Here is a 13,258-nt window from a genome sequence, read left to right on the forward strand (position 1 = left end):
AAATTTTTAAAAAGACAATAAAATAAAAAATAGATAATAAAGATAAATACACTAATAGATATGTTGGATAGTGGTAAGTACCAAAGAGGGGGGAAAAAAAAAACTATAGTAGGGACATGGATGTTAAGTGTTCAGAAGAAGAAGAAATTGAATTTTTAAATAAGGTAGTCAGGGGAGGGGAGTAAGGGAATGGGTTAAATAGGTGATGGGACTTAACGAGTACACTTGTCCTGATGAATGCCAAGTGATTTATGGAATTGTTGAATCACTATATTGTACACCTGAAACTAATATAACACTGTTAACTAATTGGAATTAAAATAAAAACTTGAGGGAGGGACAGAGAGAAAAGAGAGAGAGAGAAAGAGAGAGAGAGAAGGAAGGAAAGGAGAGGAGAGGGGAAAAGATAAGAGAAGAGAAAAGGAAGGAGAGTCAGGAAGGGAGTCAGGGAAAGCCTCACAGAAAAACTGGCTTTTGAATAAGTGGCTTTAGGAACTGAGGGAAAGAGCAGTGAAGCAGAGGCAACAGCAAGTGCTAAAGCCCTGAGGTGCAAGCATGCCAGGGATGTTGAAGGAACAGCCAGGAGACCAATGTGACTGGAGCCCAATGAACAAGGAAGGAGATGAGAGTCAGAGGACCGAATTTTACATCAAAATATATTACATAGTTAAGACTTTAGTTTTTATTGTCAGTGGTGAAAAGCCACTGGATTCTATTTAGCAGAGGAATGACACGTTCTGATCTAAACATTTTAACAAGATCATTCTGGTTTTTATGGTAAGAGAAACCCAAGGAGGGGCAAGGATGGAACTTTAAAAAGTTGATCATACACTAGTGTAATAATCTAGGCAAGAGGGACTTGAATCAGAAAGTTAGTGGTAGGGGTGGTAAGGAGTTGTTACATTCTAGATCAGTTCCAAAGGTAGAGCTAGCAGGATTTCTGGTGACAAATGTACACTGTGGGAGAAAGAGGAGTTAAGAATGATTCCAGAATTTTTTATCTGAGCAATTGGAAGAATAGAGTTGTTCTTAACTGAGATTTGGAAGACTATACTTGAAGGCATAGATTTTGAACAAGTCTCAGGAGCTCAGTTTGGGACATGTTATGTATATCTGTTAGCCATACAAGTGGAAATGTCAAGCTGGCATTTGGATGTGGAGGTTTGCAATTCAGGGGAGAGGTCTGGGATAGAGCTATAAAAATGGGAGTCCTCGCACTATTTATACATAATCATCTGGAGAAAAATAGAAAATCCAAGGACATAGGGCATGCCAATAGTTAAGTCTGGGAGATGAAGAAGAACCAACAAGGGAGATGGAGTAACAGTCAGAAAAGTAAGAAAACTAGATGAATGTGATATCTTGGAACTCCAATGGGTGGGGCATGTTTTGAGAAGGTAAGAGTAGCTAACTATGTCAAACCCTGATGATGGGTAAAGAAGGATTGAGAGTGAGAACTGGCCATTAGACTTAGCAACAGGGAAGTCTTTGATGACCAAGATAAGAGCAATTTTGGTGGTGAAGTGGAGGAAAGAACCTAACTGGAGTGAAATGAAAGAATATTTAATGAACATCTACTTAATGAACCCCTTACAGGCTGAAACTATGTTTTGTTCACTGCTATATCCTATCAGTTAGGCAGAGAGTGAGTTCTCCCTTACTCTGCCTTCTGTTCTATTTAGAGCTCCAACAAATCGCCTAAGGCCCACTCACATAAGGAAGAGTAATCTGCTTTACCAAGTCTGCTGATTCAACCTGTTGATCTCATCCAGAAACACTCTCAGAGATACAATCAGAATAAGGTTTAATAAATGGACACCCCATGTCAGTCAAGGTGACACATAAAATCAGTCATCACAAGAACCATTTGCTTTTTTTGTGATTATTGATACGGTTGCCTTTAAATCTACCATTTGGTATTTTTATTCCATTCTCCCATCAATTCTTTCTTTTCTTTTTCCTTTTTATTTGCCTTCTTTGAATTCATTGGACATTTTTTCTATGATTTTATTTTATCTCCCTTGTTGACATGTTAGGTGACACTTAGTTGTGTTTTTTAATTGGTTTCCTTAGGATTTATACAGTGGTCCTCAAATAGGCAGCTTTCCCTCCCAGAGGATTTTTGGCAATGTGTAGAGATATTTTTCACAAAACTGGGTTAATGCTACTGGCATCTGGTGGGTGGAGGCTGGATTGCTGCAATAATCTTAAAATGCAAAGGACATTCCCAAGCAAAAATTATCTAACCTAAAATGTGAATAGTGATGAAGTTAAGAATTCTGGTTTATATTATAATTCTTTACATTTCTACAGTTTGCATTCAAATAATATATCACTTCACAGATAGTACAAATACTTTACAACGTATACTTCCATTTTCCCCTCCCACTGTTTGTATTACAGTTGTCCTACGTTTTATTTCTACATGTTATAAACCCCACAATAAATTATTTTTGCTTTAAAGAGTCAGCTACTTTTAAAAGATTTTTCAAAAATAAGTCCTTTATATTCTACCACATACACAGTTACAACCCCTATGTCTCTTCACTCTTCTGTGTAGATCTGGATTTCCATCTGGTATCATTTTCCTTCTGCCCAGAAGACTTCTTCAGCATTTCTTACAGTACAGGACTGCTGCTGATGAACTTTTTCAGTTTGTGTGTGTGTGAAACAGTCTTTATTTCACCTTTTGTCTTTGAAAGATATTTTTGCTGAGCATACAGTTCTATATGGACACATTTTTTAATATTTTTAAAATGTTACTCCACTGCCATTTGTTGTGCACTGATAAGAAAACATTTTTTGAGAAGAAAACATTCTTCTCATTGATAGTCTTACATAATGTTTTTGTTTGTTTGTTTGTTTTCTCTAGATATGGTGTAAATTTTCTCTTTACCACTGATTTTGAGAAATTTGAGTACAATGTGCCTTGGTGTGGTTTTCTTCATGGTTTGGGATCTTGAAGTTATTAGATCTATTAGTTTATAGTTTTCATCAAATTTGGAAAATGTTCAAACTATTATTTGTTCAAACAAATATTTGTTCTGTCCCGTCTCTTCTTTCTGTCCTTTGGTGTCGCTGGTACATATATATTTGGCCAATTGAAGTTACTCACTGATGCTTGGGTGGTTTTTTGTTTCATTGCATACGTTCTATTTTGATGTTTCTGAGTTTACCATTTTTTTTATCTGCAATGTCTGATCTGCTTAATCCCGTCCAGTATATTTTTTCTTTCAAACACTGTACTTTTCATCTCTAAAAGTTTGATTTGGGATTGTTTTTTGTATCTGCCATGTCTTTACGTAACATGAACATCCTTAGCTTTTTGAACATAAGAAATACAGTTATAAAGTATTTTACTGTCATTTCCTGCTGTTACAAACATTTATGTCAGTTCTGTGTACATTTTGAGGCAATGATTTTTCTCCTCATATGCATCTTTTTTTTTTTTTTTTTTTTGCTACTTTTTATTACTGGTATTTTTAAAATTAGATTCCAGTCATTGTGAATTTTACCTTGTTGAATATTGGGTATTTTTCTACTCTTGTAAATATCCTTGAGCTTTATTTTGAGTTCTGGCTAACTAATACTGAAACAATTTGATCCTTTCAAGGCTTGCCTCTAAGGTTTATTAAGACTAGAGCAGCATAGTTTGGAAGCATAATTACGCTAATATTATTAAGGCTATTTTTGAGTACTCTACCCAGTTCCTTGTTTATTACAGATTGTTTGTTTGTTTGTTTGTTTGTTTGTTCTGACTGGTGGTAAGATGAATTATTCCTGGCTTTGTGTGAGCCTGGCAAGTTTTCCCTCTGATCTTTTCCAGTTATTCCTTCCCTGCTTTGTGTAGTTTCCTCATACACATGCCCTCTTCACTATATGGCAAAACAGATTGTTAGTGTGTTGCTGAAGTAATTCATATAAGATTCCTAATGACAAAATAATTGGCTTTGATCAGAAGGGTAGAGGTATTGTAATATAACTTATGTCATGTCCTTTAAAGAAAAAATGTTAAGGAAACCAATTTGACAGTAAATTTCATATATTAAAAAATAAATAAATAAATAAATAAATAAATAAATAAAGCAAAAAAAAAAAGAAAAAATGTTAAATAATCGTGATGAAACTAATATTTAGTGACTTTATTTTTATTTTTTTCAGTACTTGATTCCCTCCTTTTTTTTTATTATATGAAATTTGTCAAATTAGTTTCCATACAACACCCAGTGCTCATCCCAAAAGATGCCCTCTTCAATGCCCATCACCTACCCTCCCCTCCCTTCCACCCGCCGTCAACCCTCAATTTGTTCTCAGTTTTTTAGAGTCTCTTATGCTTTGGCTCTCTCTCCCACTCTAACCTCTTTTTTTTCTTTTTTTTTCCTTCCCCTCCCCCATGGGTTTCTGTTAAGTTTCTCAGGATCCACATAAGAGTGAAAACATATGGTATCTGTCTTTCTCTGTATGGCTTACTTCACTTAGCATAACACTCCAGTTCCATCCACGTTGCTACAAAGGGCCGTATTTCATTCTTTGTCATTGCCAAGTAGTATTCCATTGTGTATATAAACCACAATTTCTTTATCTGTTCATCAGTTGATGGACATTTAGGCTTTTTCTACAATTTGGCTATTGTTGAGAGTGCTGCTAAAAACACTGGGGTACAAGTACCCCTATGCATCAGTACTCCTGTATCCCTTGGGTCAATTCCTACAGTGCTACTGCTGGGTCATAGAGTAGACCTATTTTTAATTTTTGAGGAACCTCCACACTGTTTTCCAGAGTGGCTGCACCAGTTTACATTCCCACCAACAGTGCAAGAGGGTTCCTGTTTCTCCACATGCTCGCCAGCATCTATAGTCTCCTGATTTCATTTTGGCCACTCTGACTGGCGTGAGGTGATATCTGAGTGTGGTTTTGATTTGTATTTCCCTGATGAGGAGCGACATTGAGCATCTTTTCATGTGCCTGTTGGCCATCTGGATGTCTTCTTTAGAGAAGTGTCTATTCATGTTTTCTGCCCATTTCTTCACTGGATTGTTTTTTGGGTGTGGAGTTTGGTGAGCTCTTTATAGATTTTGGATACTAGCCCTTTATCTGATAGGTCATTTGCAAATATCTTTTCCCATTCCATTGGTTGCCTTTTAGTTTTGTTGATTGTTTCCTTTGCTGTGCAGAAGATTTTTATCTTCAAGAGGTCCCAATAGTTCATTTTGCTTTTAATTCCCTTGCCTTTGGGGATGTGTCAAGAAATTGCTGCAGCTGAGGTCAGAGAGGGCTTTTCCTGCTTTCTCCTCTAGTGTTTTGATGGTTTCCTGTCTCACATTCAAGTCCTTTATCCATTTTGAGTTAATTTTTGTGAATGGTGTAAGAAAGTGGTCTAGTTTCAGTCTTCTGCATGTTGCTGTCCAGTTCTCCCAGCACCATTTGTTAAAAAGACTGTCTTTTTTCCATTGAATATTCTTTCCTGCTTTGTCAAAGATTAGTTGGCCATACTTTTGTGGGTCTAGTTCTGGGGTTTCTATTCTATTCCATTGGTCTATGTGTCTGTTTTTGTGCCAATACCATGCTGTCTTGATGATGACAGCTTTGTAGTAGAGGCTAAAGTCTGGGATTGTGATGCCTCCTGCTTTGGTCTTCTTCTTCAGAATTACTTTGGTTATTCGGAGCCTTTTGTGGTTCCATATGAATTTTAGGATTGCTTGTTCTAGCTTCGAGAAGAATGCTGGTGCAATTTTGATTGGGATGGCATTGAATGTGTAGATGGCTTTGGGTAGTATTGACATTTTAACAATATTTATTCTTCCAACCCATTAGCATGGAATGTTTTTCCATTTCTTTATATCTTCTTCAATTTCCTTCATAAGCTTTCTATAGTTTTCAGCATACAGATCTTGTACATCTTTGCTTAGATTTATTCCTAGGTATTTTATGCTTCTTGGTGCAATTGTGATGGGATCAGTTTCTTTCCTTGTCTTTCTGTTGCTTCATTATTAGTGTATAAGAATGCAACTGATTTCTGCACATTGATTTTGTATCCTGCAACTTTGCTGAATTCATGTATCAGTTCTAGCAGACTTTTGGTGGAGTCTGTCAGATTTTCCATGTATAATATCATGCCATCTGCAAAAAGTGAAAGCTTGACTTCATCTTTGCCCATTTTTATGCCTTTGATTTCCTTTTGTTGTCTGTTTGCTGATGCTAGCACTTCCAACACTATGTTAAACAACAGCGGTGAGCATGGACATCCCTGTCGTGTTCCTGATCTCAGGGGGAAAGCTCTCAGTTTTTCCCCGTTGAGGATGATATTAGCTGTGGGCTTTTCATAAATGGCTTTTATGATGTTTAAGTATGTTCCTCCTATCCCAACTTTCTCGAGGGCTTTTATTAAGAAAGCATGCTGAATTTGGTCAAATGCTTTTTCTGCATCGATTGACAGGATAATATGGTTCTTTTCTTTTATTAATGTGATGTATCACGTTGATTCATTTGCGAATGTTGAACCAGCCCTGCATCCCAGGAATGAATCCCACTTGATCATGGTGAATAATTCTTTTTATAAGCTGTTGAATTTGATTTGCTAGTATCTTACTGAGAATTTTTGCATCCATGTTCATCAGGATATTGGCCTGTAGTTCTCTTTTTTGTTACTGGGTCTCTGTCTGGTTTAGGAATCAAAGTAACGCTGGCTTCATAGAATGAGTCTGGAAGTTTTCCTTCCCTTACTATTTTTTGGAACAGCTTGAGAAGGATAGGTATTATCTCTGCTTTAAATGTCTGGTAGAATTCCCCAGGGAAGCCATCTGGTCCTGGACTCTTATTTGTTGGGAGATTTTTGATAACTGATTCAATTTCTTTGCCAGTTATGAGTCTGTTCAAGTTTTCTATTTCCTCCTGTTTGAGTTTTGGAAGTGTGTGGGTGTTTAGGAATTTGTCCATTTCTTCCAGGTTGTCCAGTTTGTTGGCATATAATTTTTCATAGTATTCCCTTATAACTGCTTGTATTTCTGAGAGATTGGTTGTAATAATTCCATTTCCATTCATGATTTTATCTATTTGGGTCATCTCCCTTTTCTTTTTGAGAAGCCTGACTAGAGGTTTATCAATTTTGTTTATTTTTTCAAAAAACCAACTCTTGGTTTCATTGATCTGCTCTACAGTTTTTTTAGATTCTATATTGTTTATTTCTGCTCTGATCTTTATTATTTCTCTTCTTCTGCTGGGTTTGGAATGTCTTTGCTGCTCTGCTTCTATTTCCTTTCGGTGTGCTGTTAGATTTTGTATTTGGGATTTTTCTTGTTTCTTGAGATAGGCCTGGATTGCAATGTATTTTCCTCTCAGGACTGCCTTCGCTGCATCCCAAAGTGTTTAGATTGTTGTATTTTCATTTTCATTTGTTTCCATATATTTTTTTAATTTCTTCTCTAATTGCCTGGTTTACCCATTCATTCCTTAGTAGGGTGTTCTTTAACCTCCATGATTTTGGAGGTTTTCCAGACTTTTTCCTGTGGTTGATTTCAAGCTTCATAGCATTGTGGTCTGAAAGTATGCATGGTATGATCTCAATTCTTGTATACTTATGAAGGGCTGTTTTGTGACCCAGTATGTGATCTGTCTTGGAGAATGTTCCACTCGAGAAGAAAGTATATTCTGTTGCTTTGGGATGCAGAGTTCTAAATATATCTGTCAAGTCCTTCTGATCCAATGTATCATTCAGGGCCCTTGTTTCTTTATTGACCGTGTGTCTAGATGATCTATCCATTTCTGTAAGTGGGATGTTAAAGTCCCCTGCAATTACCACATTCTTATCAATAAGGTTGCTTATGTTTGTGAGTAATTGTTTTATATATTTGGGGGCTCCCGTATTTGGCGCATAGACATTTATAATTGTTAGTTCTTCTTGATGGATAGACCCTGTAATTATTATATAATGCCCTTCTTCATCTCTTGTTACAGCCTTTAATTTAAAGTCTAGTTTGTCTGATATAAGTATGGCTACTCCAGCTTTCTTTTGACTTCCAGTAGCATGATAGATAGTTCTCCATCCCCTCACTTTCAATCTGAAGGTGTCCTCAGGTCTAAACTGAGTCTCTTGTAGACAGCAAACAGATGGGTCTTGTTTTTTTATCCATTCTGATACCCTATGTGTTTTGGTTGGCTCATTTAGTCCATTTACATTCAGTGTTATTATGGAAAGATATGGGTTTAGAGTCATTGTGATGTCCGTAGGTTTCATGCTTGTAGCGATGTCTCTGGTACTTTGTCTCACAGGATCCCCCTTAGGATCTCTTGTAGGGCTGGTTTAGTGGTGACGAATTCCTTCAGTTTTTGTTTGTTTGGGAAGACCTTTAGCTCTCCTTCTATTCTAGATGACAGATTTGCTGGATAAAGGATTCTAGGCTGCATAGTTTTTCTGTTCATCACATTGAAGATTTCCTGCCATTCCTTTCTGGCCTGCCAAGTTTCAGTAGAGAGATGGGTCACGAGTCTTATAGGTCTCCCTTTATATGTTAGAGCATGTTTATCCCTAGTTGCTTTCAGAATTTTCTCTTTATCCTTGTATTTTGCCAGTTTCACTATGATAAGTCATGCAGAAGATTGATTCAAGTTACGTCTGAAGGGAGTTCTCTGTGCCTCTTGGATTTCCGTGCCTTTTTTCTTCCCCAGATCAGGGAAGTTCTCTGCTATTATTTCTTCAAGTACCCCTTCAGCACCTTTCCCTCTCTCTTCCTCCTCTGGAATACCAGTTATGCATAGATTATTTCTCTAGTGCATCACTTAGTTCTCTAATTTTCCCCTCATACTCCTGGATTTTTTATCTCTCTTTTTCTCAGCTTTTTTTTTTTCCATAATTTTATCTTCTAGTTCACATATTCTCTCTTCTGCCTCTTCAATCCGAGCCATTGTGGTCTCCATTTTATTTTGCAGCTCATTAATAGCATTTTTTAGCTCCTCCTGGCTGTTCCTTAGTCCCTTGATCTCTGTAGCAATAGATTCTCTGCTGTCCTTTATACTGTTTTCAAGCCCAGCGATTAGTTTTATGACTACTATTCTAAATTCACTTTCTGTTACAGTGTTCAAATCGTTTTTGATCAGTTCATTAGCTGTCATTATTTCCTGGAGTTTCTTTTGAGCGGAATTCTTCCGTTTCGTCATTTTGGATAGTCCCTCAAGTGGCGAGGAACTGTGGGGCACTTCCCCTGCACTGTCTTGAATAACTTGTGTTGGTGGGCGTGGCCACAGTCAGACCTGATGTCTGCCCCAGCCCACCGCTGGGGCCACAGTCAGACTGGTGTGTGCCTTCTCTTCCCCTCTCCTAGGGGCGGGATTCACTGTAGGGTGGCGTGGCCTGTCTGGGCTACTTGCACATTGCCAGGCTTGTAGTGCTGGGGATCTGGCATATTAGCTTGGGTGGATCAGCAAGGTGCACAGGGGTGGGAGGGGTAGGATCAGCTCGCTTTTCCTTCAGAGGTTCGCTTAGGCGGGAGCCCTGCGGCACCAGCAGGGAGTCAGACCCGGAGGGATAGATCCACAGAAGCACAGCGTTGCGTGTTTGCGCGGTGCAGGCAAGTTCCCTGGCAGGAACTGGTCCCCTTTGGGATTTTGGCTGGGGGATGGGCGAGGGAGATGGCACTGGTGAGCACCTTTGTTCCCTGCCAAGCTGTACTCTGTCGTCCGGGGCCCAACGACTCTTCCTCCCGTTGTCCTCCACCTCTCCCGCTCTCTGAGCAGATCTGTTAATTTACAGCCTTCCAGATGTTAAGTCCCTCTGGCTGTCCAAACACACTCCGTCAGGCCCCTCTGCTTTTGCAAGCCAGAGTCGGGGGCTCTGGTTTGCCGGCGGGCTGCCCGTCCACCCTAGCTCCCTCCCGCCAGTCGTGTAGCGCGCACCGCCTCTCCGCCCTTCCTACCCTCTTCCGTGGACCTCTCGTCTTCGCTTGACTCCAGAGAATCTGTTCTGCTAGTCTTCTGGCAATTTTCTGGGTTATTTAGGCAGGTGTGGGTGGAATCTAAGTTATCCGCAGGACGCGGTGATCCCAGCGTCCTCCTACGCCACCATCCTAGTGACTTTATTTTTAAACTTAAATTAGGCTAAGGAGTTCAGATTTTGTTATATTTTATTGTTTACTACAGCCCATACTCTTTACAGTGAAGTCACATACCTTTGTATTCCTCTGCAGTTTTCCCTTTTATAATGTTGCTTGAAAGAACTATGTGTCAATGTATATAAATGATGATCTTGTGGAGAGCAATGGGCTTTATTTCACATATAATACTTAGACTTCAATGTAGTACATAGTAATACTTAAGGTTCTTGACTGGTATTTTGATAGCATAAATACTCAGTGGTATGCTATGCAAAGACATATGCTACTCTATTCATAATTTCATAATTGATAGGTCCTAGATGAATATTTATTTAAACCCTATAGGTAGTATAGAAATCTTTGTCTAATGGTAGACTGCTTTGATGCAGAAAGTAAAATAAAATTAGAGCTTTTCAGATCTTTCTATATGTTATTACTGATTTTCAATACTTGCTACTGACAAAGGAAATTTTACTCTACATTTAGAAATTAAGCATGATTTCTCACTTCCAAAATGTGAATAAATTCGTTGAAAGTATATATACAAGTATGTGGGCATGTCTGTGTGTGTAATTTCATTCCTAGGCAGTAAAATTAGGAAAATAAATTTGTCACTCGGTTAAAGAACTAATTTATTTTATTTTTAGATCTTATTACTTTTAGTCGCTTATGAAGCTTCCTGTTAATTTAGAAAATGGTAATAGAAAGTATATGCTTCACAATACTTTCTTATGAGACATTTTGGACATTTTTCAAAAACCATCTTATCAATTCTTGAAAATACTAAGAGTAAATCCACACTGATAAAGACCATTAAAATCCCAAAAATATTTTGGTGCAACCTGAAAGTTCATCCTTGGACTTAGCATGCAAGTATTGTGTTTGGGTTAGTCAGTGTCTTGAGTATTTCCTTTGATGAAATGAAGACATTCTGTGTAATAATCCTTGGTGAAAGGGACATCTGTAGCATTTGTAATAGATGATATTATTTAATAGAGTATTTGTGGTAATAATTATAATTATCAACATTTACTTTTATTTTAATCAATGGAGTAGACCAAAGTATAAAATATTTTTTACCATTCAGTTTAGTGGTAACCATTCTAATTATCTTTTATTTCCTCTTTATCTGTCCCCGGCATGGCACCCCTTTCCTCTTCCACCCATAGCTCTATGCCATCCCTTGGTTTCTCACCATGTTTACCCGTAAGTATAATTTTTCCCTTCCTTTTACTATTGTATTGACAAAAGGATAGCTCCTTTCTGCCCCAGTATATTATAGCTATAGTGATATTAAATAGATTTAATTACATAACCATCCTTATATAATTCTAATGTAATAGAGTTGGGTAGAAAAAATTAAATTGTTTTCACTGCTGAATATCAAAAAGTGTAATATAGGATGAGTGTTATATAGTGATGTTTAGGATGCCTACCTTACGTGCCATGACATTCATAAAATCTCTGCCTTCTGTTGAAAAAGAAATTAACATTATAATATTTACATAAAGATTTGGAAGGCAACTTTTACAACAAATGAGATTCAATTTTTAGAGATCCTCTAATACTTTTGTTATTTCCAAACCTAGAATTCCTCTAGAAATCAAAAAGTATGTGTATGTGATACTTTAATCAGTTACAGGTATGAATACAATGGACATTCTGCTTAAATATGTACATATGTTAAATGGAATAACCATATTTAAAGTAGATTATGCATTGGCCTGGAAAAATATGCACAGTATCATTAAATGTAAAAAAGAAAGTTGCAAAAAATAGAAAAAAATTTTTACGTGAACTTAATAAAGCTATTATTTAGAGTGAATAATAGAAACGTAACAATACTGAATCTAAAACAATATGAAATTTCATGTAAGTAAATAAGCTTGTGAGAATCGTATAACAAGAAAATTCTATGAAGAAATATAATTAATGGAACAACTATACCAGGATTGATAAAGGTTAGAAAATGTCATCTATTTGACCAATCTGATTATTAATATTTAAAAATGCCTTAGGAAGCAATAAATATTATATACAATTTCATAAGTGTTTTGTGAAACCAAACCAAAAATAGTTTTTATAAACATTTTATAAAACTAAATAAGCATTTTATAAAAACACTTTGGTAGTATTTGTTCTTAGTGGGGTTTTTTTTAATGTTTTTTTAATGTTTATTTATTTTTGAGAGAGACAGAGACAGAATGCGAGTGGGTTAGGGGCATAGAGAGAGGGAAACACAGAATCCGAAGCAGGCTTCAGGCTCTGAGCTGTCAACACAGAGCCTGACTCAGGCCTCGAACTCATGAGCTATGAGATCATGACCTGAGCCAAAGTTGGATGCTCAAACGACTGAGCCACCAACGCACCCCAATATTTGTTCTTAGTTTTGACCATAAACCATTTGTAACATGTCTAGTAAAACAGCTTGTTACTGTTTTAATTTCTGTAATTTTGTCTTTTTATTTTATTTAATTGTATTCATATTTTGTTGTTTTACAGATGTATTTCCACTGCACAAAATTTTCCACCTCTGGGACACCTTACTCCTTGGGAACTCCTCTTTCCCATTCTGTATTGGAGTAGCAATCCTCCAGCAGCTTCGGGACCGGCTTTTGGCTAATGGCTTTAATGAGTGCATTCTTCTCTTCTCTGATTTACCAGGTATAGATATAAATAAATGGAATCCCTAAATGAAATTTAATTCTAAAATAATGAGAAGTCTTATAGCAATTTGCAAAAATAATCATCCAAACTTTCAGAATCTCTTCTTGAGCTTCAACTTCCTTCTCTGGATTCTCTCTCTCATGTAACCACATCTGCTCTTCCAGCACAGGTCCAAACCTGGGTCATATTAGATTGCTGTGGTTTAATTTTATGTCAGTGATGCCACCAAAAGGGTAAAAGAGCTGGGGGCAGTAACATATTTGCCTTTAATCTTAGGACACGCCTGTTAATCTTCAGCTGATAGAGAGTAAGTAAAGGCTACTTGTTTGAGAATCTGTGTTTACACAGAGATGTAATTCACATGGAACTTTGCTCTCCTATCTATAGCTCCTTAGTAACAATTTGACAGTTTGAGGAAAGGAAACACTGTCCCCTTTGGAGGGCAAATCACAAGCTATATATTATATTCACAAGTGAGGAGTTTGTAAATCTAGGTGTTAAATTTG

At 37.1% G+C, this 13,258-nt stretch overlaps 1 protein-coding gene across 6 annotated transcripts in view; it reads left to right on the forward strand.

Annotated features, from left to right (window-relative positions):
* TBCK (TBC1 domain containing kinase) overlaps window positions 1-13,258 on the forward strand; it is a 225,809-nt gene that overhangs the window by 129,507 nt on the left and 83,044 nt on the right. For all 6 annotated transcript variants that reach the window (XM_042935749.1, XM_042935748.1, XM_042935751.1 and 3 more), the window contains 2 exons: window positions 11,255-11,291; window positions 12,588-12,749. In XM_042935749.1, the coding sequence (XP_042791683.1) occupies window positions 11,255-11,291; window positions 12,588-12,749 (199 nt within the window). The remainder of the gene's footprint in view (window positions 1-11,254; window positions 11,292-12,587; window positions 12,750-13,258) is intronic.

The sequence above is a fragment of the Panthera leo genome, chromosome B1 (genome assembly GCF_018350215.1).
Source record: "Panthera leo isolate Ple1 chromosome B1, P.leo_Ple1_pat1.1, whole genome shotgun sequence".
NCBI lineage: Eukaryota > Metazoa > Chordata > Mammalia > Carnivora > Felidae > Panthera > Panthera leo.